The sequence below is a fragment of the Mytilus edulis genome, chromosome 10, assembly GCF_963676685.1.
Source record: "Mytilus edulis chromosome 10, xbMytEdul2.2, whole genome shotgun sequence".
In the NCBI taxonomy this organism is placed as follows: domain Eukaryota; kingdom Metazoa; phylum Mollusca; class Bivalvia; order Mytilida; family Mytilidae; genus Mytilus; species Mytilus edulis.
Window position 1 is genome coordinate 75,987,687 of NC_092353.1, and position 27,937 is coordinate 76,015,623.

At 32.6% G+C, this 27,937-nt stretch overlaps 1 protein-coding gene across 1 annotated transcript; it reads left to right on the top strand.

Annotated features, from left to right (window-relative positions):
• Positions 1-374: 374 nt before the first annotated feature.
• LOC139491868 (protein GDAP2 homolog) lies at positions 375-27,870 on the top strand. The gene is made up of 13 exons (XM_071279782.1): positions 375-1,119; positions 1,801-1,943; positions 2,631-2,784; positions 3,737-3,825; positions 14,747-14,823; positions 15,730-15,892; positions 16,753-16,936; positions 18,018-18,171; positions 18,874-19,013; positions 21,908-21,962; positions 23,026-23,169; positions 24,681-26,449; positions 26,916-27,870. Exons 1-12 carry the CDS (start codon positions 953-955, stop codon positions 24,735-24,737), a joined length of 1,527 nt encoding a protein of 508 aa, XP_071135883.1. The 5' UTR covers positions 375-952; the 3' UTR covers positions 24,738-26,449; positions 26,916-27,870.
• Positions 27,871-27,937: the final 67 nt, after the last annotated feature.

Sequence of the window (27,937 nt, forward strand, 5' to 3'; positions counted from 1 at the left end):
GTTTGAATGATAAAAATCAGTCTAAAAATGCATCTTTTCCTGATATGTCATAGTTTGACGTCGCGAAAATAACATTTTACGTTAGCAACGTCATTATCTTCCCTGTAACTGTATCGTATGCCCTTAAGCTTATGGTTGGGCATTTTATCAAATTAAATTAATTAAAAAAAAACACACACACCTTATTCTCTCTTTGGGTATGTACAAATGTAGTAAGCAATTAGTTTCTGATATACTGTATTAATGAGCATGTATCTTGTTTTTATTTTGGTGACGAAGGAAAGGAAGTTTCGGGTTTGGCGTTCTTCAGATTTGTGTATCATTTTTACCGAAATTACCCTTACGTATACCCCTCTAGTAATTAGGACGGTTTCATTTTTAATGGGGTGGAAATATTTTAGAAAAGTTTTGATAAATTAATTGTAGTCGTACTGTCGGACAATTAAATTTTATAGAAGTCAACTTTTATAGTCTTATATATTTAAATACCATAGTTGTTAAAATGACATCCACAGTGTTTCATTTTTTTTGTCAAGGAATTGTGTACATTAGGAGTTACAAAGTCAATCACTCTCTAGCCCGTCTTATATTATTGTCACATGATTTCAAAATGGTGGATGAACCATAACACACATGGAAAAATCACGAGAATCATACTTCCTTCATTTGAGTATTATCAGGGTTATAACTTAATAATAGGTGCTGACTATTTATGCACAAACTATCATAGATAGCGGAAAAAAATATTAAGTGTGTTCCTTTATAAATTCTTTAAACAAGCGACAAAAGATCTAGTCAACACACCACAACGTCAACAGCTCTTGAGTCTTGTCACCTGAAAAATTTCTAAACTCACATGGTTTAAATTCATGACTGGGACTTGTGCAATGTGATTGAATAGTTGACATATTTTTAAAACTGTTATTGAGGACTTTATAAGTTGAGTGTGACAATGGAAGATGTAGATCCTTTAGGAACACGACCAACAGTTGTGCAAATAGAAGATCTCACTCGATGGAACCTTACAGCTTTGTTAGAAACAAGAGAAAATGATAATAACTCTGAAGACTTTCATCCATTTCCATGGAGGAATGACTTAAATGCTAAAATTATTCTATGGTATGTAATTGATGTTATGTGCATGATGGGTAAAATCAATATTTTAGTGTAATATTTTTAAAACTTCTGACTAAGATTTTGTAAGTTATGAACAATTCAGGAGTCAGTTTCACGAAAAAACTTGGATCTAAGATTTGCTGTAAGTATACTGTTCAAATTGTTCATGACTTAATACGATCAATCTTAGACATAAGTTTTTTTGTGTGTAACCGACTCCTGTTTTAAGGTAGATGTAATTTCAATGATTCAAACAATTCAAACAAAAAAACTGAAAGGTCTGATTTATGTACAACATATGTACACAGCCATAAACAAAACTAAATATGATAAATATAAGAAGATGTGGTATGAGCTGATGAGTGCCAATGCAATGAGAAAACTCTCCATTCAAGTCACAATTTATAAAAGTAAATCATTATAACATGTATAAATGAGGTACTGCCTTCAACACAGAGTCTTGGCTCACAGTCACACTGAACAGCAAACTATAAAGGGCCCCTAAAATTACTACTGTAAAACCATTCAAACAGGAAAACCAATGATCTAATCTATTTAAAAAGCAAAAAAGACCAAACATTGAATTACAGGCTTCTGAATTAGGACAGGCACATACAGAATTTGAAAGGATAAATATTAATTAAGCAAATGGATGAATGGTACTTTCATTTTGTTATTTTATAGGTGTGGTGATGTAACAACATTAGATGTACATGCTATTGTCCACTCTACAAATGAGAAACTGAATGATAAAAGTATAGAAACAGAGACATTGTATGCCAAGGCTGGACAGGAGATTGTAGATGAGATTAGAAATAATGTGAGAGGTAAGTACAGGAAAAATTCAGGACATTGTTAGTTTGTTATACCAAGGCTGGGAATGAAGTCATGGATAAGAAAAGTCAGGATATATTGTTATGCCAAGACTAGTCATAAACACAGAAGAGATTAAAAACAATGTGAAGTTGGTGTTGTTAGACATGTTAGAAGTCAAGTTTGGACATGAACTCAGATGAGACTAAATCATTAAAATACTGTAAAAAGTAAGAATGGTTAAAAGTCTGATCATAAAAAAAAATCAGAATAAGTTCAATTTGAAACTTTTATTCAAGCTCTGATCATACCAATCATGTCAACTTTAAAGAAACTTACCAATTTTTGAGCTCAAACAAAAGAAGAAGTAGCATTCAATCGTTTTGACATTTTATTTAAAAGTTGCCTGTAAATTTAGTTATGAGGGGATTTTTGAGTTTTTCCATGCTCTTCATGCTTGTATTTGATTTGGCCTTCTAGCTGGCATTGTTTGAGTGCCACTGATTGTTATTATGTAGACAAAACATCCATTTGTAGTTTCAGATTTTAAACCTTGTTTCTCTGATGATTTATGATATGCTTGGTGCAATTAACATAGATTCATTATCAACTACATGTATCAACATTTCCAAAAAAAATGATTTTCATATATATTTATTACAATATAAATAAGGTTTGTTAATATAGTATTTATTTTTCAGTATGTAAAACAGGAGAAGCCAAGTTAACAAAAGGCCATAAACTTCTTGCCCGATATGTCTTACACACTGTTGGACCTCGTTATAATGTCAAATATATCACTGCTGCTGAGAGCGCCCTCTATAGTTGTTACAGAAATGTCATGCAATTAGTCAGGTACTATTATGTTATAGATTTTTTATCAACTATAGAGTATTTCTAAGATGTTATAACATTATCAATGTTTCCTGATTGTATTTCGAAATCTTGAAGTTGTTAGAACACAAAAACTTCAATTTATGGCTTATGCGTTGAAAACACAGGCAAAAATACAAAAGAGTAGGTCCAGTAAGGACTCATTTTCGCCTCAAATTTCAGTTTAAAAAAACGTCACTTTTCAGATGGTTTTTGTCAAAAATGAAAGTGGCCGCATCCGTGTTCATCCACAACCTTTATATATGTTATGTATTATCATCAAATACAACTTACATTTCAATATTAAGGATGAACACGAATGCGGCCACTTTTGTTTTACAAGGAAACCGTCTACAATTTAACTAAAATGATAGAATTTTGAAGATTTCAGTAATTTAGCATGACTGAATGGTGCTACAACCCAATATATGTGCATTGTATTGTAAAAAACAGCCCATATTTATGTAGCAGAAGCATTCAACTGTCCAATTAATAACTGAAAGTTTACATTTTAACAATTTTGTAAAACTGTTATATTTTGGGGCCAAAAACGGGTCTTACCGGACCTTCTCCTTTTAAAAAAAAATAGAAATAAAAAAAAATATAAACCAATAATGACAAGATGTTCAAGGAAAACAAACTTATGCTTAGATTTAGCATCTTTCCGTTTAAATTTTGTCTTATTTAAGATGTAAGAAACTTTATGAGTTCAGACAATGTAAATGACAATATATATAAAAACAACACTTTATTAATAAACTTCAGACACATAGGTGTACAAGAGGACATCATATATACACATATACACAATTTTATGCTCAACACATTTACACTGAGCATAATACTGCATACAAAATGTCAATTTACAAATTACCATGATATTAAACTAAAACAGAAAAAAATACTATTAAAAATTATATTTTTATTTTTACAGAGAGAACTCTATAAAGTCTGTAGCGCTGTACCCAATACATTCAACGAAAAGAAGTTACCCTGTTAAAGAAGGAGCACATCTAGCTATTAGTAAGTATCAGACTGGTGTATAAGGGATGGACCTCTCCTCTCCAATAATAAAAAGAAGTTACCCTGTTAAAGAAGGAGCACATGTAGCTATTAGTAAGTATCAGACTGGTGTATAAGGGATGGACCTCTCCTCTCCAATAATAAAAAGAAGTTACCCTGTTAAAGAAGGAGCACATGTAGCTATTAGTAAGTATCAGACTGGTGTATAAGGGATGGACCTCTCCTCTCCAATAATAAAAAGAAGTTACCCTGTTAAAGAAGGAGCACATGTAGCTATTAGTAAGTATCAGACTGGTGTATAAGGGATGGACCTCTCCTCTCCAATAATAAAAAGAAGTTACCCTGTTAAAGAAGGAGCACATGTAGCTATTAGTAAGTATCAGACTGGTGTATAAGGGATGGACCTCTCCTCTCCAATAATAAAAAGAAGTTACCCTGTTAAAGAAGGAGCACATGTAGCTATTAGTAAGTATCAGACTGGTGTATAAGGGATGGACCTCTCCTCTCCAATAATAAAAAGAAGTTACCCTGTTAAAGAAGGAGCACATCTAGCTATTAGTAAGTATCAGACTGGTGTATAAGGGATGGACCTCTCCTCTCCAATAATAAAAAGAAGTTACCCTGTTAAAGAAGGAGCACATCTAGCTATTAGTAAGTATCAGACTGGTGTATAAGGGATGGACCTCTCCTCTCCAATAATAAAAAGAAGTTACCCTGTTAAAGAAGGAGCACATCTAGCTATTAGTAAGTATCAGACTGGTGTATAAGGGATGGACCTCTCCTCTCCAATAATAAAAAGAAGTTACCTGTTAAAGAAGGAGCACATCTAGCTATTAGTAAGTATCAGACTGGTGTATAAGGGATGGACCTCTCCTCTCCAATAATAAAAAGAAGTTACCTGTTAAAGAAGGAGCACATCTAGCTATTAGTAAGTATCAGACTGGTGTATAAGGGATGGACCTCTCCTCTCCAATAATAAAAAGAAGTTACCCTGTTAAAGAAGGAGCACATCTAGCTATTAGTAAGTATCAGACTGGTGTATAAGGGATAGACCTCTCCTCTCCAATAATAAAAAGAAGTTACCCTGTTAAAGAAGGAGCACATGTAGCTATTAGTAAGTATCAGACTGGTGTATAAGGGATAGACCTCTCCTCTCCAATAATAAAAAGAAGTTACCCTGTTAAAGAAGGAGCACATGTAGCTATTAGTAAGTATCAGACTGGTGTATAAGGGATGGACCTCTCCTCTCCAATAATAAAAAGAAGTTACCCTGTTAAAGAAGGAGCACATGTAGCTATTAGTAAGTATCAGACTGGTGTATAAGGGATGGACCTCTCCTCTCCAATAATAAAAAGAAGTTACCCTGTTAAAGAAGGAGCACATCTAGCTATTAGTAAGTATCAGACTGGTGTATAAGGGATGGACCTCTCCTCTCCAATAATAAAAAGAAGTTACCCTGTTAAAGAAGGAGCACATCTAGCTATTAGTAAGTATCAGACTGGTGTATAAGGGATGGACCTCTCCTCTCCAATAATAAAAAGAAGTTACCCTGTTAAAGAAGGAGCACATCTAGCTATTAGTAAGTATCAGACTGGTGTATAAGGGATGGACCTCTCCTCTCCAATAATAAAAAGAAGTTACCCTGTTAAAGAAGGAGCACATCTAGCTATTAGTAAGTATCAGACTGGTGTATAAGGGATGGACCTCTCCTCTCCAATAATAAAAAGAAGTTACCCTGTTAAAGAAGGAGCACATCTAGCTATTAGTAAGTATCAGACTGGTGTATAAGGGATGGACCTCTCCTCTCCAATAATAAAAAGAAGTTACCCTGTTAAAGAAGGAGCACATCTAGCTATTAGTAAGTATCAGACTGGTGTATAAGGGATGGACCTCTCCTCTCCAATAATAAAAAGAAGTTACCCTGTTAAAGAAGGAGCACATGTAGCTATTAGTAAGTATCAGACTGGTGTATAAGGGATGGACCTCTCCTCTCCAATAATAAAAAGAAGTTACCCTGTTAAAGAAGGAGCACATGTAGCTATTAGTAAGTATCAGACTGGTGTATAAGGGATGGACCTCTCCTCTCCAATAATAAAAAGAAGTTACCCTGTTAAAGAAGGAGCACATCTAGCTATTAGTAAGTATCAGACTGGTGTATAAGGGATGGACCTCTCCTCTCCAATAATAAAAAGAAGTTACCCTGTTAAAGAAGGAGCACATCTAGCTATTAGTAAGTATCAGACTGGTGTATAAGGGATGGACCTCTCCTCTCCAATAATAAAAAGAAGTTACCCTGTTAAGGCGAAGTGTACGTAATTAAACTACACAATGGATTTTTTTTAAATTTTACATGTAGATTCTGCTTGTAAAAATAAATCGGAAAATAAAATAAAAAAAGGGGGTAACCGTTTTCGTTTTTGAGATACGAGCTGTTGAAGTTAACAGCATCATACACCAAAATTACAAAGGATATATAGGGAAAATCGTGAAATTCGGCAGGAATTGTTACATTTCCAAGATTTTCTATTATATTAGACAATCGATTTTTTTTAAAATTTATGAGACGATTCTAAAATGTCTGAGGAATCGATTGGTGCAAAGAAAGTCCTTAGCAACCGTGCTACTTTTCAAGCTATACCCTGTTAAAGTTGAATCTTGAGTGTAAAAAGAACAAAAAACAACGACAACGTTATTGACGTCGCCGCAACAGTTACGACGCTTCATATAGTCCATAATACTTGTATGAAATATATACCGTTTTGTTGGAGTTCGTGTTGCTCGGTCTTAAGTTCTTTATGTTACGTTTTGTGTACTATTGTATTGTATTTGTCTATTATATTCGGGTGCGTGCGGAGATCGCCAAGCTAGAAAACGGTTGACATTTTCTTCATTATAAACTAGAACTATTTTCGACTTCGGTGCCTTATTTTTTGTTAAAATCTAAACACTGCGACGTGTTTTCAAAATCTTTGTTCTCATAAAACTTCATTTCATCAACGTCTCTTCTCAGAATATCAGCCATCTGTCTGGCACAGGATAACAAATCAATATTTAAGTAAATTTAAGTTGTGTGGTAATTCTTAGTACATTTGGGTAAATTAATCTGATCTTTGTGCCGCATAAGCATCTCTATAATTCAACACATCCCTGACCCACGACATTATATATTTTATGCATCGCATGCGCTTCTTTTTATCACAATCCAGACCGCTAGTAACCGTTGTATAACTTTACACGCCTGAAAACGAATATTTGCGTGAAACATTTTTGTATGATTTTTATTTCTGGAAATCAATCTGAAATCTACAACAGTCCATTTCCGAAAGTCGGGCTGGACCTTTACTTTTATGTGCATTCGGGATTTACACAAATTGTAACCCGAATATTTCAGATGATGTACGAATGCTACATTTCTCGTGTGGGAGAAAATCGGACATGGAAAGGGCTTCTATTTCTAACTGTTCGGAATTCGCGGAAACAAATTTTTGGCATTACGGTATTGAATCAATAGAGATACCAATTATTTCTTTTAACAAATTCGAATACCAGTCAGTTTATAGGACTTCAGTTTGAAATAGGGGCGGCAATCCATTCGTTTTATCCAATCAATTGGAAAAGGGGGGGGGGGGTCAACATTGATACATCATAGTCAAAAAGCCTTGAAATATTCGATAAAAAATGTTGAATGTTAATTATATGAACTCCAAAATCTCATATTATAAGACTAGTAACCACAGGCTTCTAAATTCTTGTATGATAATGAACTAGGTGAAAACCTAGAGCTGACCGAGTGCGAGATCCTCATGGATAATCATCGAGGTCGTTAAACACCCCTTGCAGTAAACTTTGGTTAAATTTAAAAAACATCAAAATGTAATAGTCTGAACACATTTCACCGCTCATTCCACTGAATATTAAATTGCAGTTACAAGTATCACAAAACTTCCCTGACCTATTTTCTTTAACCATAATAGAGGGAGGAGGGGAGGAGGAATCCAGATCCTGAAATCCCGGGCTTAAAAACACGAAATCCGGCGAGGTCCCAAATTAAAAAAAAGTCAAATCCAGACTACCCGAAATTCGGAAAAAGAATTCCCGGATCCCGGAGTTCCGATAAAGGTCCTACCCCTCCCCCCCCCTCTTAATTCTATATTCTATTCAATCTTAATCTTGAATTGAGACTTGATACTTCAAAATTACATTCTCTAATTTTGAATGATGCACACAGGCACAATAAAAGAAAACAGATTTCGCTATATATCTCTTCGAAATTGGAATTTGTGAAAGAAGAAATGACATGTTATATTTTATCTTACATGTGTACTTTCAATTTCAATATGGTTCTAAATTTAGATTTAGTTTTCCCATAAATTGCGGACGGAATAGAAGACACCTGTTTATTTTCTGCACATGTAGAAAAAGTTGAAAACTGGGAGTTGAATGACATAATTTTTACTTATTTTAAGATAAATGTTAGAATTTTTAAGTAAATGAGTAATTTTCGGGGCATAATTTTTTTATTTTTTGTTTGTTTTCCGTCTTTGTTCTTCCGACTTGTAAGTGTTGCACTAGAGATTAAATTGTTCTCTTGGTATCGTCTGATTTCTTATATGAATATAAGTCATGTCCTTAAATTTTCAATTGCACAAAATACGAACATTTCAACGTCTTTTTGATTAAACAATTAAATTCACACGTCTTTCATTAATTATTTGTAACCTATTATAAAACTTCACGTTGAGTACTGTGTTTTTCGTTCAAGACTACGGCTTTTTGAAACGATATTGTTGGGTCAATTCAGGTTTCATTTTAATTAATTTGATATCAATAGAAGAAAATTTGTAACATGTTTATTTGTTTATTTGTTTATAATTTTGTTGTGAGGCGTTTTTTCTTTCTGTTGTTATCATAAACACGAAATGCCTTCTCCTACGCGTCTAAAACAAAAAACAAAACAGTGTTTTTAAGTCAGGCTGCACACAGAACAACGTACAGAATGCTGTGATTTCTAATTGGAGTTATTTAGATAATTTCTATGAGGTTTAAGACAGCACAGGCGTGCTTGTTGGATTCATTATAGACCGCAGAAAGTAGTTTCTCTTTCGTGTGTCCTTTCTTGGAGTAAGGGAGATAACTTGCGTAACTAACGACGAACGTTTTTAATCCCGTATTCCGCTAGAGGCGTGCAATTACGTACACTTCGCCTTAAAGAAGGAGCACATCTAGCTATAAGTAAGTATCAGACTGGTGTATAAGGGATGGACCTCTCCTCTCCAATAATAAAAAGAAGTTACCCTGTTAAAGAAGGAGCACATCTAGCTATAAGTAAGTATCAGACTGGTGTATAAGGGATGGACCTCTCCTCTCCAATAATAAAAAGAAGTTACCCTGTTAAAGAAGGAGCGCATCTAGCTATTAGTAAGTATCAGACTGGTGTATAAGGGATGGACCTCTCCTCTCCAATAATAAAAAGAAGTTACCCTGTTAAAGAAGGAGCACATGTAGCTATTAGTAAGTATCAGACTGGTGTATAAGGGATGGACCTCTCCTCTCCAATAATAAAAAGAAGTTACCCTGTTAAAGAAGGAGCACATGTAGCTATTAGTAAGTATCAGACTGGTGTATAAGGGATGGACCTCTCCTCTCCAATAATAAAAAGAAGTTACCCTGTTAAAGAAGGAGCACATCTAGCTATTAGTAAGTATCAGACTGGTGTATAAGGGATGGACCTCTCCTCTCCAATAATAAAAAGAAGTTACCCTGTTAAAGAAGGAGCACATCTAGCTATTAGTAAGTATCAGACTGGTGTATAAGGGATGGACCTCTCCTCTCCAATAATAAAAAGAAGTTACCCTGTTAAAGAAGGAGCACATCTAGCTATTAGTAAGTATCAGACTGGTGTATAAGGGATGGACCTCTCCTCTCCAATAATAAAAAGAAGTTACCCTGTTAAAGAAGGAGCACATGTAGCTATTAGTAAGTATCAGACTGGTGTATAAGGGATGGACCTCTCCTCTCCAATAATAAAAAGAAGTTACCCTGTTAAAGAAGGAGCACATGTAGCTATTAGTAAGTATCAGACTGGTGTATAAGGGATGGACCTCTCCTCTCCAATAATAAAAAGAAGTTACCCTGTTAAAGAAGGAGCACATCTAGCTATTAGTAAGTATCAGACTGGTGTATAAGGGATGGACCTCTCCTCTCCAATAATAAAAAGAAGTTACCCTGTTAAAGAAGGAGCACATCTAGCTATTAGTAAGTATCAGACTGGTGTATAAGGGATGGACCTCTCCTCTCCAATAATAAAAAGAAGTTACCCTGTTAAAGAAGGAGCACATGTAGCTATTAGTAAGTATCAGACTGGTGTATAAGGGATGGACCTCTCCTCTCCAATAATAAAAAGAAGTTACCCTGTTAAAGAAGGAGCACATCTAGCTATTAGTAAGTATCAGACTGGTGTATAAGGGATGGACCTCTCCTCTCCAATAATAAAAAGAAGTTACCCTGTTAAAGAAGGAGCACATCTAGCTATTAGTAAGTATCAGACTGGTGTATAAGGGATGGACCTCTCCTCTCCAATAATAAAAAGAAGTTACCCTGTTAAAGAAGGAGCACATCTAGCTATTAGTAAGTATCAGACTGGTGTATAAGGGATGGACCTCTCCTCTCCAATAATAAAAAGAAGTTACCCTGTTAAAGAAGGAGCACATCTAGCTATTAGTAAGTATCAGACTGGTGTATAAGGGATGGACCTCTCCTCTCCAATAATACCTGTTAAAGAAGGAGCACATCTAGCTATTAGTAAGTATCAGACTGGTGTATAAGGGATGGACCTCTCCTCTCCAATAATAAAAAGAAGTTACCCTGTTAAAGAAGGAGCACATCTAGCTATTAGTAAGTATCAGACTGGTGTATAAGGGATGGACCTCTCCTCTCCAATAATAAAAAGAAGTTACCCTGTTAAAGAAGGAGCACATCTAGCTATTAGTAAGTATCAGACTGGTGTATAAGGGATGGACCTCTCCTCTCCAATAATAAAAAGAAGTTACCCTGTTAAAGAAGGAGCACATGTAGCTATTAGTAAGTATCAGACTGGTGTATAAGGGATGGACCTCTCCTCTCCAATAATAAAAAGAAGTTACCCTGTTAAAGAAGGAGCACATGTAGCTATTAGTAAGTATCAGACTGGTGTATAAGGGATGGACCTCTCCTCTCCAATAATACCTGTTAAAGAAGGAGCACATCTAGCTATTAGTAAGTATCAGACTGGTGTATAAGGGATGGACCTCTCCTCTCCAATAATAAAAAGAAGTTACCCTGTTAAAGAAGGAGCACATGTAGCTATTAGTAAGTATCAGACTGGTGTATAAGGGATGGACCTCTCCTCTCCAATAATAAAAAGAAGTTACCCTGTTAAAGAAGGAGCACATCTAGCTATAAGTAAGTATCAGACTGGGTGCATCAGGGATATGTGTTCCCCTCTATCATAATAGAAAAAAAGAAACAAATGTAATATAAAGGTTAAATTGGGGCCAATCTTGTGTTTTAATAATGTCCTCTCTCTGGAGAAATGTGTTCATTAATATTTGTTCAACTATTGGCATATCTATCGCAGTGTGAAGGTGTATGTAGTGATCTCAGTGGCCATAGTGAAGTTAAAGGTTGTTTTTTTTTAACATGAGGCATTATTTAGACCAAAAATGTCTTCAAGTACATGATAAACTAGTGTATCCATATAAAAAATGGATTTAGGAAGGGAATTAATTATTTCAATTCCAGAATTCAATTTTTAATTTTAAAGGGAAACTTCGCAAAAAAATCAAAAATTGATATTATGTTCATTCTGTATAAAAATGCTCAAATTCATGAAAATTAAAGTTTTATTCTGCTTGATAAGAGATCACCATCGATTTTAAATTTAGAGTATCAATTCTCTCCGGTCGGCCATTTTGTTACCTTCTCCGAATTGCTCCCAAGATATGTCTAAGGACCAAAACTACAGTAACCCGATATAGTCGTAATTGCGTGTTGATATCTTGTCAATCGTACGGTTGTTTTATCCGACTAGTTAACTATAACTAAGTTGATACAGAAAATTTTCTTATCTTTTTTTTTTTAATAACCATGATCTGTTATTTTTAACAATAATGATAATATTGGAATTAGTTAAAAAGTAAAAGTTTCAAATCATAAATAAGTGTTCCGTGAAACTTGAATTGTTTTCGGAAATCTAATTAGTTCATAATTCTTTAATGTAATAAACTTTATTCAAATAAATTAGGATCTTCGCTCCACTGATCACCTGCATGGCTAAAGGTATTACTCCCAAAGGTATTGCAGGGGGTGTGACACGTCCAGGTATTCAAGCGATTTCCTGTCGAGCTTGCAAATTCATGCATCGTTTCACTTCTTAGGGTATTGGTCAGTGTACACGGCCGATAACTTATAACTTTCCATTTTGAACTATTAGGTGTATAATATGCATCTCTATCTTGCGTGTCCGAAAGTGATATTATATACTAGTCATTACTAAACTCATACCAAGGATTTGTATAGTTAGTCTAACTATACAAATCCTTGCTCATACGCTTGTTTATGAATACAATTTCTGATGTAAAGAAAATTATTTATAAAAATATAGATAATACCTAAAAATAAACAACAGATTTGATGAAATAAAAATCTATATACATATTTTTTTGTCAATGGTGAAGGACAGATCGGACCATACCAGAAATTTTGATTTAAAAAAATGTACGCACTTGTCGACCGTCGTATATATGCCAGGATAAAAAGTTACGGAACTATAGCGCAAATTCAAATATATACATGTATACATTGTACATAAGAAAGAAACATACATTTTGTGTAAATTGTGGTAAAAGTTTTGTTAGTGGACTAGTCCACGTATGCCAACAGTATGTAATCATCAAATGTCGAAAGACTATTGTATACCAAAAGAAGAAGAAGAAGAAGAAGAGATTTAAATACAGGTCGATATATAACTTTCTTTGGCTCATCGAAGTTATGAACATTTATATATCAATTAGATTGTTCTCGAATAAAAGAAGAAATTCGTCATCATCACAATTGTTCCGACATGCATGTTATATGTACGCAACTGGACGTACACTAATAATCCCTAAGGGATGTGAATATTTTCCAGGAAAACTATAGAGTATCAAAGTTTCAAATCAATTTCGGGATTTGTTTTCTTTCTTGATATTCAATGACAGCAATTAAAAGAACAAACTGCTTGTCCGCTTTATGGGTATTCTTGCCAGTTGAAACAGACTTATAATTACATTAAACAATAGGGAAAGATGACATTAAATTCGTTCTAGTTTTTTTTTTATACATTGTTGGTCAAATAGCTAAAGTATTATATATAATTGGGCCCGATATAGTTACGTGTGAGACGAAGACTATTTTGTTAAGGACATTCCCGATTATGTAAAACAAAATGTTGTTGTTTTTCACACTTGAAAAGCATATATGTTCGTAAATTTCGATTCCATTCCAAAAAGATTCTTAAATTTTCTGTCATTTTTTTTTTAAAAATTATCAAATATCTGAAGTATTCGTGCGTTGTGAGATTTGAAATATTTTGATGAAAACATTAATTCCTAAATAGGTAATTAAAGATAACTTTGGATGGACTAAATTATATAATTGCAATTGTTAATGATCTGTTTGAAATTTTTAAGGCTGCCGATCCTAATCTAAAATAGTACAATTTTTGGTTCATACACTCGTAATTAGAAGGCTATTTTTATTTATGAATTTATACTTCAATTAAAATAATAAAGTATTTTATCGTTACTGAATTAATCAAAAGTCATAATTCATTTAAAAGTGATCTTATCATGCTTATGCAAAATATAAAAATATACAACAGCTATCCAGTTATTGTGCGACCTTATTATTCCCGTTAATTAATTAACTTTTTTTTTACATTTCTGCAGGGACGTCTATATAAGTCCTTGATTTCTGTGTCTAAAACTTTGACTGACTCCCGTTTTCAATTCATACGAAATGATGTTCACACCTTCAAGCCAGTAAACCGTGACGCCTAGATTTCACTGAATGAGGATCAAAGGATTACAATTACATAATGCTAATCCTTTAATTACCTTGAGTTAACCGACGCACTCAACATTCTTTCGGTGTCACAAAACAATACACATTTTATTTCCACCTACAAGCAAGTGAAAATGTTTGCTGGAATGAAGCAAAAAGGTCAAAATACAAACGTGTAATTTTTATTACACTATTGATCATGTCAATTTCATATGTTTGTTTAAAGTATTTGTAGAAAAAAATCATAAAAATGTTCTCTTGTATGAATTAATTCTATTATTAAAATTTGATTTAAAATATCCACACGATCTAATTTTAAAAGTTGCATGGCTATCACTTATTTTTCGTTGGTTAATAGCTACACCAAAAGTCGTCGATGCGCTTTATATGGCGTTATTAGATGGTTAACGAACAAGACTTAAATGAGATATTTTCACTCCCGGCATGCATCAAAGACTTAAACTACGTCACATAAGTCAGGAAGTTTCAAGAAATAAAATTAATAATTCCCAATTTTCTCCTTTATTAGATTTCATATCAAAATAAAACTTGGTGAATATGTTTTTTATGGTATTATGAACAAAATAAGATGAAAAGTGAAAATTCGCGAATTATCCCTTTAAGGCTTCAATTTAGGATTCTAGAAAAGAAATTGTTAATAATCGTGAAAGGGATATTTAACTACTTAGTTGCATTTTGAAAATCAGAAAATACTGCACTTAACAAGGCATAACTTGGCATTTTGAAAATGATGAAAAGATTCCAAAAATATATTATAAAGGGGCATAACTTTATAATTCAAAAATGATGAAAAGAAATAGAATTTTGTTTGTTATTGTAGGAACGATAAGAAGATTCTTAGAGAAATATGGAGATGACATAGAGACAATTATATTTTGTTGTAATGAAGAATCAATTGTAAGTAAAAGAATTGAAAAATAGAATTTAAAAAAAAATAATGATTGAATAAAATAAAAAATTTCAACCAAATTTCAATCAAATGTTGACTAGGGCTTAAACGGACCTGGGGAAATTTATGAATGTATTAAATTGTAATGAGTGTTAAATAATAATTGATTTAATATATTAACTTTTTAAGGCAGCCTAACACATACAAACACACTGCAAGTTTTTCATTGATATGAGCAAATCTTATATTTCACAGCATAGGTCCAAGCTAAGAGAGGACAATTTCAGGAACTCAATTTTTTTCTGCTCTACCTTGACACCATCTGCGAGTATGGTCTTGAGGAAACGATGATAGTTCGTCAGAAGGGGATGATAAATGGCTGACCTGTGTTAAGAGAGAGCCATATCTCTAGCATGTTAAAGACACCCTTGTAGATTTTGAAAAAGAGTAGGCTAATGCAGCTACAAGGCAGCACTCGCACCCGCAAAGTGTAAAGGGATTTATACAAAGTGCAAAACTTGTTTCCCAATCCACTATAAATAAATATGTTTAAACTAAGAGAGGACAAAATAATTTTTCCAAATTCCAAAGTAAAAAAGTAAACAAAGGGAAACAACACTGCATTAAGATTTGTTATTTAACATTTATTTATGTATAGTGAACAGATATAAATTCTAGAATGGGCTTTGGCTATACAGTTCATTGGTATATGTAGTGGGTCATATAGTTATTTATTAATGTATGTGCATATGTTATTTTAAAAATTACCATAGCAAGTATTATGGTTTGTGTATTTATTTTAATATAAATTTTTTTTTTTTTTTTTTTAGTAGAATTTCCAAAATGCCACAAAATTTCATTTGCTCACTATACTTGTAATTTTGCTGTAAAAAAATATGATTATTTTTTACCAGGATGCCTATTTGAAAATTTTACCCTTGTATTTCCCTCGAAATGAAACTGAGGAAAAAATAGCAGTAACAGAATTGCCTCTGGATATAGGGAATGAGGATGGAGAACCAGTTATACCAGAGAGACAGATAAGAATTATGGATAAACCTACACTGGCAGCCATGAGTAAGTTTGAATAGGGTATCAGTCATTTAGTTGTTTATAATCAAAGCTACATACAGGCCTCAGTGGCCAAGTGGTCTAAGTAGTTCTACTACTGCAATCACTAGTCAGTGCGGGTGCAATGACTCCAATCTTAATTGACAAGGATTGTCAGTTTTTTCTTACAAAGGTTTGTGGTTTTCTCTGAGCACTTAAGCTTCCTCCACCAAAAAAAAACTGGCTGCCAAGGAAAATAGCCTAAATGTGGCGCTTATAAGTGATGTTAAAACACCAACAGTCAATAAATCAATCAAAGCTATATAGTTGTAACCTATCAAAACTTTGGTTAAACCCTCACTTGCAGCCATGAGTAAGTATCAACAGGGTATCAGTCACAAACTATGGATAAACTATTAAACCTACCGTATCAGCCAATCATAATTATTGGATAAGCCTACACTGGCAGCCATGAGTAGATACATGAAGTAGGAACAGTCATACTGGGATGACCACTCAAAGCTATACAATGTAAATAAACCATAATTCATACCCTGGCAACCAATCAGAACTATGAATAAACAATAAAACTTACCATGGCAGCCAATCAGAATTGTGGATAAATCTACAATGGTAGCCATGAGTAAGGATCAGCAAGGAATCAGTCATACAAGGAGTAATCAACCAAAATTATGGACAAGCCTAAACTAACAACCTTGAATAAGAAGGTTAACCAGGCTCTGTATTAATTTACCAGTCTGCACAGATTTCTTATTTAGAAATAAGATATTGTACAAAAATTTGACCTTTTCTCTATCTGTAGGGATAGCACTCAAATAAGACTGAACACATTTTTTAACAGCATCCATTTGTGGTACTTCTTTCAGGGAAAAGCTCTCTAGAAGGGTTTGAAGAAACAGTAGATTTAAATAAAGAATTTGCAACTTCTACTATTGTTGAGGTTGGTAGGCATCCATTTGCTAAGATGGAAGAAAATCCTGACACTCATAAAAAGACACATATGTATGGTAAAACAACAGATGAACAGAAGGAAAAGGACAATAAACGGAGGTATGTTTATTTTAATGTTTGGACATATAAAAAGAAGATGTCGTATGATTGGCAATTCAATGAGACAACTCTACACAAATTAACTATAGGTCGCTGTACAGCCTTTAACAATGCCATACCACATAGTCAGATACAAAAAGCCCAATAATGACAAATGTTAAATGTGAGAGAAACTTACTACAGAATAGGTGGGATCTCTCATCATTTTCATAAGTAACAAGGCTGGTGCCATATGTAGAGCAGGATTTTCCCCATCCTTTTGAAGCATCTGAGATCACCTTTGGTTTTTTTTTTGTCGCCTTGTATTGCTCAGTGATTATTAGTCTTATTTCTGTTATGTGACTTTTGATCTTTTTCCCATGGTTTCAATATTCCTTTGGCCCCACCTACGATAGTAGAGGGGCATTATGTTTTCTGGTCTGTGCGTCTGTCCGTCTGTTCGTTCGTCTGTCTGTCCCGCTTCAGGTTAAAGTTCTTGGTCAAGGTAGTTTTCGATGAAGCTGAAGTCCAATCAACTTGAAACTTAGTATACATGTGCCCTATGATATGATCTGTCTAATTGTAATGCCAAATTAGAGTTTTGACCCCAAATTTATGGTCCACTGAACATAGAAAATGATAGTGCAAATTTCAGGTTAAAGTTTTTGGTCAAGGTAGTTTTTGATGAAGTAGAAGTCCAATCAACTTGAAACTTAGTATACATGTTCCCTTTGATTATAAGATCATTCTAATTTTAATGCCAAATTAGAGAATTTATTCCAATTTCACGGTCCACTAAACATAGAAAATGATATTTCGAGTGGGGCATACGTGTACTGTGGACACATTCTTGTTCACCTCTCTTTTACACCTGTGGCAACACTTTATTTTACTAACAAGTCTTTTATAGAATAACCGTTTTTCTGGGGTTAAAAATTTATGTAGGGTATCTGTAATAAGTTTCATACGTCAATATTGAAATGCTTTCATGCATGTACAGTATACCAATTATATCTGTAATAATGATGTTTGTCAGTGTAATTTTCAGATTTTTGAAAATCATAGACTTGCAAAAATCAACTATACTTATTTTTCCTTGCAGATATGAGAGGTACCTAAAGCGAGCCAAGACTGAAGATTTAACAGACATTGCCGCATTAAAGTGTTTATACAGGACTGGTACCGATAAGTTTGGGAGACCAGTCATAGTTTTTGTTGGAAAATTATTTCCAGTTAATACTGTAGACTTAGACAAGGTTAGAATTAATTATCTTTGCCGAAAGTCATTAAAATCTTAAAATTTCACACATTTACACTATTGAAAAAGAATTATTTCCACATTTCCACCTCTTAAAATCTTTATTGAAATTTACCATTACTAATTATTCAATCTCTTTATCCATGGATTTTGTAAGAGCTAATCAAAAGAGTCTCTGAGAAAAAGTCTAAATATTTTTAATCATTAATCTTCTTATTTCTGATCCTTGATTATTAAAACTAAGGCCAGTAATACATTTCCAAAATAAAGTCTATGCTTAAATATTAAAATATTTTATTTAGAGCTTTTTCGGTTTTTAAGTCAAAATTTGTTTTTGTGAACTTAACTGGGTATCATAAATAACTAATTACTAAAAATAGCTGTACTTATGCTAATATAAAAAAAAAACAGTTTATTAATGATACAATGAGACAAATTTATCAATAAACAAAACCAGTTATTGTAAAATTATGATAAACAACACTATAACATTAAATGTTTACTTAATATTTATCTTCATCATTCTGCGGGTGTTCATATAAGAGTTAATATATTTGTACAGTAATACCAAAGTGATTGCTGCTTAAAATTGAAATTAGTCTGGAACAGTCATATTTTATAAAAAAAAAAAGAAGCTTTGGCTGAAGTAGTCTGAACCAGGTTAAGACAAACTTTTGACAATATATTTATCTTTTTACAGGCATTCCTCTATTTGATACGAGTGTTAGAGCCGATTGCTGAAAAAGATTATGTTGTTGTTTATTTTCACACTCAGTCTACGGCAGAAAATCATCCAACCATGAATTATCTCAAAAATGCATATTGTGTACTAGATGAGAAGTAAGTTTACAACATTTTTAAATAATAATCATAAAATACGCATACTGTATTGAATATGAAAAAGAAGATGTGGTATGATTGCCAATGAGACAACTATCAACAAGAGACCAAATGACACAGACATTAACAACTATAGGTCACCATACGGCCTTCAACAATGAGCAAAGCCCATACCGCATAGTCAGCTATAATAGGCCCATGAAATGGCAATGTAAAACAATTCAAACGGAAAAACTAATGGCCTAATTAATGTACCAAAAATGAACGAAAAACAAATATGTCACACATCAACAAACAACAACCACTGAATTCCACTTGACTTTGGACAGGCACATACATACAGAATGTGGCAGGGTTAAACATGTTAGTTGGATCCCAACCCTCCCCTAACCTGGGACAGTGTTGTAACAGTACAACATATGAACGAACTATAAAAATCAGTTGAAAAAGGCTTAACTCATCATATGGATACAAATAGAAATACATCTAACAACTAGAGGCTCTAAAGAGCCTGTGTCGCTCACCTTGGTCTATGTGCATATTAAACAAAGGACACAAATGGACTCATGACAAAATTGTATTTTGGTGATGGTGATGTGTTTGAAGTTCTTACTTTATTGAACGATTTTGCTTCTTACAATTATATCTATAATGAACTTTGCCCATTAGTAACAGAGAACTATATTTGGTAAAAATTTACATAAATTTTCCCAATTCATGAAAATTGTTAAAAATTAACTATAAAGGGCAATAACTCCTTAAGGGGTCAATTGACCATTTAGGTCATGTTGACTTATTTGTAGATCTTACTTTGCTGAACATTATTGCTGTTTACAGTTTATCGCTATCTATAATAGTATTCAAGATAACCAAAAACGGCTAAATTTCTTAAAAAATTACCAATTGGAGGGCAGCAACCCAACAACCAGTTGTCCAATTCATCTGAAAAATTCAGGGCAGATAGATATTGACTTGATTAACAATTTAACTCCTTGTCAGATTTGCTCTAAATGCTTTGGTTTCATAGTTATAAGCCAAAAACTGCATTTTACCCCTATGTTCTATTTTTAGCCGTGGCGGCCATCTTGGTTGAATGGCCAGGTCATTGGACACATTTTTCAAACAGATACCCCAAAGATGATTGTGGCCTAGTAGTTTCAGTGGAGATTTTTGTAAAAGATTACTTAGATTTATGAAAAATGGTTAAAAATTGACTATAAAGGGCAATAACTCCTAAAGGGGTCAACTGACCATTTTGGTCATGTTGACTTATTTGTAAATCTAATTTTGCTGAACATTATTGATGTTTACAGTTTATCTCTATCTATAATAATATTCAAGATAATAACCAAAAACAGCAAAATTTCCTCAAAATTACCAATTCAGGGGCAGCAACCCAACAACGGGTTGACCGATTCAACTGAAAATTTCAGGGCAGATAGATCTTGACCTGATAAACATTTTTATCCCATGTCAGATTTCCTCAAAATGCTTTGGTTTTTGAGTTTTAAGCCAAAAACTGCATTTTACCCTTATGTTCTATTTTTAGCCTTGGTGGCCATCTTGGTTAGTTGACCAGGTCACACCACACATTTTTTAAACTAGGTACCCCAAAGATAATTGTGGTTAAGTTTGGATTAATTTGGACCAGTAGTTTCAGAGGAGACCATTTTGGTCATGTTGACTTATTTGTAGATCTTACTTTGCTGAACATTATTGCTGTTTACAGTTTATCTCTATCTATAATAATATTCAAGGTAATAACCAAAAACAGCAAAATTTCCTCAAAATTACCAATTCAGGGGCAGCAACCCAACAACAGGTTGACCGATTCATCCGAAAATTTCAGGGCAGATAGAAATTGACCTGATAAACATTTTTACCTCATGTCAGATTTGCTCTAAATGCTTTGGTTTTTGAGCTATAAGCCAAAAACTGCATTTTACCCCTATGTTCTATTTTAAGCTGTGGCGGCCATCTTGGTTGGTTGACCTGGTCATGCCACACATTTTTTAAACTAGATACCCCAATGATGATTTTGGCCAAGTTGGTTAAATTTGGCCCAGTAGTTTCAGAGGAGAAGATTTTTGTAAAAGTTAACGACGACGGACAACGGACGACGCCGGATGCCGGACGCCAAGTGATGAGAAAAGCTCACTTGGCCCTTTGGGCCAGGTGAGCTAAAAACACAGAGTGGACGTGGCTGTGTACTTGTATACCCCAACAACAAAAAGACGCTAATTACTGATATGAGAGAACTCTCAGTTACTGACAGCTAGTTACGAGCCACTCACAATCAATAAAAAACATCATGCATCACAGACTGAAGTTTATCATAATTTGTTATGCTTTAGGCTCATTTATTTACTTCAGAAAGTGCTATAGGATATAGAATTTGCCCCTCCCCACTTTTTGTGGGTGTAGTCTATAAGATTAGTGGGGGATTTATGAATATATAGCAATATCAAGTCTTGTGGTGACTGCAATAATGTCTAGGGATTAATAAACCCTTGCAATAAATTTTGGCAGTTCAAGTTTCTATTCTTTCAGGCAGTTGATAATTAAACAAGAAATAAATGATATTTTATACCCACTTCTGTACCACAAAAATTAATAATGTTTTGTGTTACAAGTTTATTACTATTAAACTTCAAATTTTCAACTTATCTACATGATCATGATTAGACCCTTCCTTCCGTCAAGAAAGACAACCCTTGGAATGTATGAGTCAAAAGTTCTGACTCCCTAATACTTAAATACAGTCTGATTAAAATCAAACTAAATACTGGTAAATAATAATCTTAGACCAAGACAGAAAAGTTAAACAGTTGTGATAATACAGCTCCTTATTTTCATACATGTTGTTACAATTGTTTTTATTTTGTCTATCACAGATATAAAAAGAATTTGAAGGCTTTTTACGTAGTTCATCCAACATGGTGGTCAAAGGTATAGTCTTAAGAAATAGAAATAAAATAAACTTAATGATTTAGAAAAATTAATCAATATAATTTTATCATCATGATCATGATTTGGTTGTTATTAACATACATGTACTGATAATGATAATGATAAGTGATGAGGATTTTGTAAAGATTCTCTTTAAAATCAGCTAATTTCATGGTGGTCAACTTTCTTTATAGTTTAGAAGAAAAATAGTGCACTGGATGATTAAATGGTTAAACTCTTCCACAAAGTAATATATCAAGTGTCACTCACGTCACTGATGAGTCTTTTGTAGAGGAAAAGTGCGTCTGGCATATATACTAAATTTAGTCCTGATATCTATGATGAATTTATTCACAAATTTAGAAAAAAAATTTACCTTCATAATCAGTGTTCTCCTTAGAAATTTCTAGTATCATAATGCATCTTCGTAAACAGAGAATTATGAAATACTTTCTAGTTTCCAGAAATTATAGCATCACATCCATAACACTATTTATAAGAAACTAGTTTCCAATACCATCACATTACCATGTTGCTAAAAGGCCCTAGGGAGAACACTGCTTCATAATATTTTGATTAAGTCAGAATTTTTGTAACATGTATATTATAACATTCAGAAAATGTTATCCCGTAATATTGCCCAATGGACGTTGCTAACTTCACATACCAATTATGTAAAAATCTTGAACTTCATCCTAATTATGTATTATTTTCAAGGCAGCTAAATACAAGAGCAACATATAAATTGAGCTGCAAAAGTTTCTTATCATCTACATCCGATTTCACCTGGATAGATGCACGCTTGATGAAGCTAGTTGGTCTAGCAAAATATTGCGTTTATTTTCATCATTTTGTAAATATTTTAAACATTCTTATATTTACATACTAAATAGTGTGTTAAAATTACATTGTTAGGCAATCTATAATTTTATTTGTGTAATTGAATTAATCTCTGTACTGATTAATCCACACTTCCATAGATTTGTATGTCATGTGCTGCTATTTATAGGCACTTATAACATTCTATTTGACTTATATACATTCTTCTGATTTTTGTTTCCAGTTGACAACATGGTATTTCACAACTTTCACAGCGTCAGATCTCAAAAACAAAGTATACAACCTGAAAGGTGTTCAGTATTTGTATGGTACCATTTCTCCTGATCAACTTGATGTACCATCGTTTGTTATAAACTATGACACTGAGGTATGTACTGAACTCTATTTAGTCTGAAAAATGAACTTCCTTTTATTGTATCAATTTGATTTCTTGTTCATTTTAAGGTGGTACCTAACACTTTAACTAAAATTAATTTGGCTCGTTTAATTTTCTTAAAATTTTGATAAAGTATTTACTTTGACCCTTTTACAAAAATATAAAATTTCAAAAAATTTTAACCAACCATTTTATCAGAAAAATTACACTGGTTATAAGTAGTTTGACAAACACTTATTTTGATCATTGAAAAGCTTAAATATTCCCTTAACAACACAACGTAATTTAAACGTTTAGCTGATTTTACAGAGTTATCTCCCTGTAGTGTTAGGTACCACCTTAAGAGGGATTTCCCTGATAAGAGGTGTTAGTTTGACTCTTGAAATCCTTATGAACTTTGAACCATTCACTCAAAAGAAAGAAAACCTCATTTGATTTTAAAATAAGGAGATATCAAATTATAAACTATAAGTCACAGTATGGCCTTCAGCAATGAGCAAAATGCATACCACATATCAAGCTGAAAAAGACCCACAGAAATTCAAATATAAAACAATTTAAATGAGAAATCCAAGACCTGATTTATAAAATTGAGAAAGGAAATGGGGATTGTTTCAAAGTGACAACAACCCGAAAAAATGTACAAAACAACAACAACAAAAAAACAAATAAGATCTACAATAACACATGAATGCTAATTCAAAACAATATAATACTAAAACTTTTATGCCAATCACATTTTCCTTTGAAATTTGAAATTATAGCTTCTCGATGTTTGAGGCCAAAATGGTATATTTTATCTAAGATCACCATTAATATTAATAAAAAGGGAAACTGAGAAGGCCCAAGACCACAATTAATGACCCTGCTTTTTGTTGTCCACGAATATAGTTCCTTATAATTAGAGTGTATTTTTCCTTAATTTGTTTTTCTTTCCCTTCCTCACTCATTTCTTAGATTTTTTTTGGGTGGATATGAAAGAAGAGAGGTGAAATAAATTTTTGGATGTTGTATTTAAACTGATTTTGATATAGAATGAGTGATTAAGCCAAGTGCAAAAAGGTAATATTTACAGTTTTCAGAACATCTCTTGACTTGTCAATAGGGTATGGATGTCTATTGGCTAAATTTGTAAAAGTGATTGGTTCAATCTTTCTGAATTTTGGATATATATTTGGACTAGGACTATACATTACAAACACAAAATATTTGTCAAAAGTACATGGTGCATTTTTTTTAATGATTCAAAACGTTATAAAGAACTGATACAGGAATTAATTGTGGTCTGTGGCCAGAAAAGGGGTGGATTGGGTTGCTGGTGAATAAAGAAAGGGTATTTGAATATTTTGGAACAGGGGGGGGGGGGATTTGATAGTTTTTTTGTTTTGTTTATTTTTACATAATTGTATATTAAAGTTGGTTTGTTAAAAGATATTCTTTAAAGAATTTTAAAACCATTTTCACACAAACAGTTTATACAAATTTTTATTATATTTCCACAGATTAATGGATTTAGATATTATGTTCCGCCAGAACAAGAAGAGGCCACTGGACTGTAACGAAAGCTTTTAGACTTAGATAGAAATATAGAGATAGAAAAACACTGTTATATTGTTTTGGAGTATATAAGTACATTTTGGCTGGACTTAGAAAGCAAACTGTTACATTGTTTTTAGGGAAAATTAGTACATTTTGACTTCAATATTTTTGAGAGATTTTTTAATATCTGTGATAGTACATATGATGAAAATTTATTTAGCATATTTGTCAGAAATAGGGTAATATTTTTAAGCTCTGAAATTTATAGTTACTGCTATTTACAAATTTGTCTTTCCTCTTACTCTTGGTTGACCTCGAGTTTCATGAATTTAATGAACAGTATATTTGAGTGTGATGTTGTAAATTAACTCTACAGGTATTGATAGAAATCTGTTGAAAACCAGTTGCTTGAGAGTGAGATTAAAATGTTCTTACTTTGGAGAATAAATTTCTATTCCCCCACTTTCTGGCAACATAATTATGATTTCTAGCTTTCTAGTCAATGGTCTAGAGTATATCCTGCTAATTTCAATTGTAGTCTTCTTTTTTTTTTAAGTAACCACAGATTGACTCAAAACTGACATTGAGAACATGCATACAGAGACAATACATACATGTAAAAGAATTATATTAAAGTTAATATACTAAATATTCCCCAGTTAAATCTTAATCTTGAATAATATGTGCATAGTTGTTGATCCAATAACAATGAAATAAAAAGCATATACTGCAGTATTCTAGATAGAAAAAAAGGACACATCATTTTATATAGTAACATTAACAGTTTCTAGTCTGATAAGGCAAACTTGATCATTTTTACTGATACAAATTTGAAATAGTTCAATAGATTTATCTATTTTTGTTTGATTTATTTATTAAGATGTTTTTTATCATTATAATTTGTAACTCATTGAAAATCTTGAATAACAACTTTAAATATATAAATGTAATTGTTTTTTGTTAATATATGATACATGTACCAAGATTGAAAGAAGAAAGTCTGATGATTGAGTGGGTTGATGTATAAACAGGTTATTTATTTATAATAAACGTATTTTTGTATTCTGTATTGCTGTATAGATTTTTTTCTAAATATCATATGAACTTTATATGAGGATAAGAATGAGGTATTGACCACACAAGACGAATGACGGTAATATTTGTTAAATTAATGTTAACGATTACTGTAACATTTTACTCCATTTGACGCTAACAGCAACTTCAAATGAGATTAGACAAATAATGACAAAAAAAGGTCTTGTTTGTTGATAACGGTAGTGAAAAACTTATGCATGAAGACAAAGGGCATTCCTATCCTCTTATATGTATTTTTTTTTCTATATACCATATGAATAATATGTCAGTTTCTTTTTACAATGACAGTATAATATGTTTTTTTATTTTCTTAGTACAGATGTGTGTTTTTTTTATAGAATTCATATTGAATTAAAATGTTATGCTTTATACATTAAATAATACATGTATCTATATCTATAAGTCAGAGAGGCGGCAATATATGAAAGGAAAGTTGAAAATATTTAGATATATTTATACTGCTTTATTAGTGCGACTGTGTTTCGGTACAAAATGTTGAATTGTTGTTGTCACCATATGGGATCCATAGTAACTATTTTGTTAAACTGTGAAAATGACTTGTGTGATTTATAATATATTCTTGAGTGGGATTTGATTAATGGTAATTTTTTTTGATAAAGGAAAAGGTATGATAAAGGTGTAATACATGTACCACCATTGATTTTCCCCTATTAGTCTTTGTTAAATTTGCACTTTTCAAAAAAATGTGCAGAATTTATCTTTGTTTCAAATAAAGAAATACTTGGCATGAATAAAGTTTTATCCTGTCCAGTACTATAGAAAAAAATTCACATAACATTTCATTGCATATGAAAAAATAACCATCATTGGAAGTTAAATTTCTCCCCTTATTTTATCTGTGTACAAGGTTTAGTCACCATGTAACCTCAAGATTACAAAATTTTCTATAGAAATCCCAAATAAAAAATAATGGTGTTTTGAAATACCCAAGACATATGTTTATGACACAGAAATAGCTTTACAGCAATAAAATGTAGGATTAATTACCTACAACGGTCAAATTCAAAGAAATATTTTTTTCAACCTACTTTCGTATACAACCAGAAGTGACGTACCATGATTTGGTGGTATTACACCTAAAGACACTTTTTCTGCCCCCTTAAGGAAGTTTGATGCAAAGTTTCAAAATAAATAGCTTTCCATAACACTAGTATATATTGATAGGGGATTAATTGAGGAATCAATTAATCCCCTATCAACAGGGGTCAATGTGCTTGTTTTCGAGATATTAGCCATTGGAATTTTTTGGGGGGAAATGTTCTCTCTTGATTTTTCATAGCTTTATCATTGACCAGTTAAAGTTTTGAAAAACTATTAAAAAAATCAATAAGATTTTATAAGACTTTTACAAATGGCTTATAAATATACATGTAAAAGATTTATAAAAAAAAATGGGGGTCCATGGACAATTTTTTTTAAGGCATTCAAATGGATAAAACCAGAAGATTTGAAAATCTGACAAAAATCCTTAAAAATATTATATATCCTTTCAATGGTCAGATTCAACCTTAGTCTGACATCAGTTTTGATATTTTTTTAGTTTTGTCTTACATATTAGCTTTAGGGCTTCAAATTTACATTGAGTGGAAAACACCAAAAACAGACATAAAGCCTTGTGTAGTCATTGATTTTAAGATGTAAGCAATCAATTTCCCAAGAAGATATTTTGCTTTAAAATGTATTTTACAATGATTACTATATGTTTATAAAAAAACAGGGATTCAAGCTGTCGTACATAAATATTTTGACCAAAATTATGTCTTCATTTTTAGGATGTCATAGTGACATCACAAGTAACCTTTCAGTATCCAGACCTGTTCATTTATCAATAAAATTGACAAAATTTTGAAAGGCTTGAATACCGGTAAGTTTACTTTTTTTGCAATATTTTAGGGGTCAATAAAGGCTATTATCATACCTCCTCTTTTGATATCATCTGTACAAATATTCTGTATGCAAATTTTGTTACATAAAATATAAGCAAGATTTCCTTTATTTGTTATGAACAAATTGTCACAAATTAAAATTTGAAACAAAGTTATGCTCTCCAATATTTCTGTCCAATTTGTCTATTCTTTGTGATCAGTGAACAAGGTTAAGTTTT

Coding starts and splice junctions, on each gene's coding strand:
- LOC139491868 (XM_071279782.1), top strand. CDS start 953: ATGGAAGATGTAGATCCTTTAGGAACACGACCAACAGTTGTGCAAATA. Junction 1,120..1,800: donor AATGCTAAAATTATTCTATG/GTATGTAATTGA, acceptor GTTATTTTATAG/GTGTGGTGATGTAACAACAT. Junction 23,170..24,680: donor TTATAAACTATGACACTGAG/GTATGTACTGAA, acceptor ATATTTCCACAG/ATTAATGGATTTAGATATTA.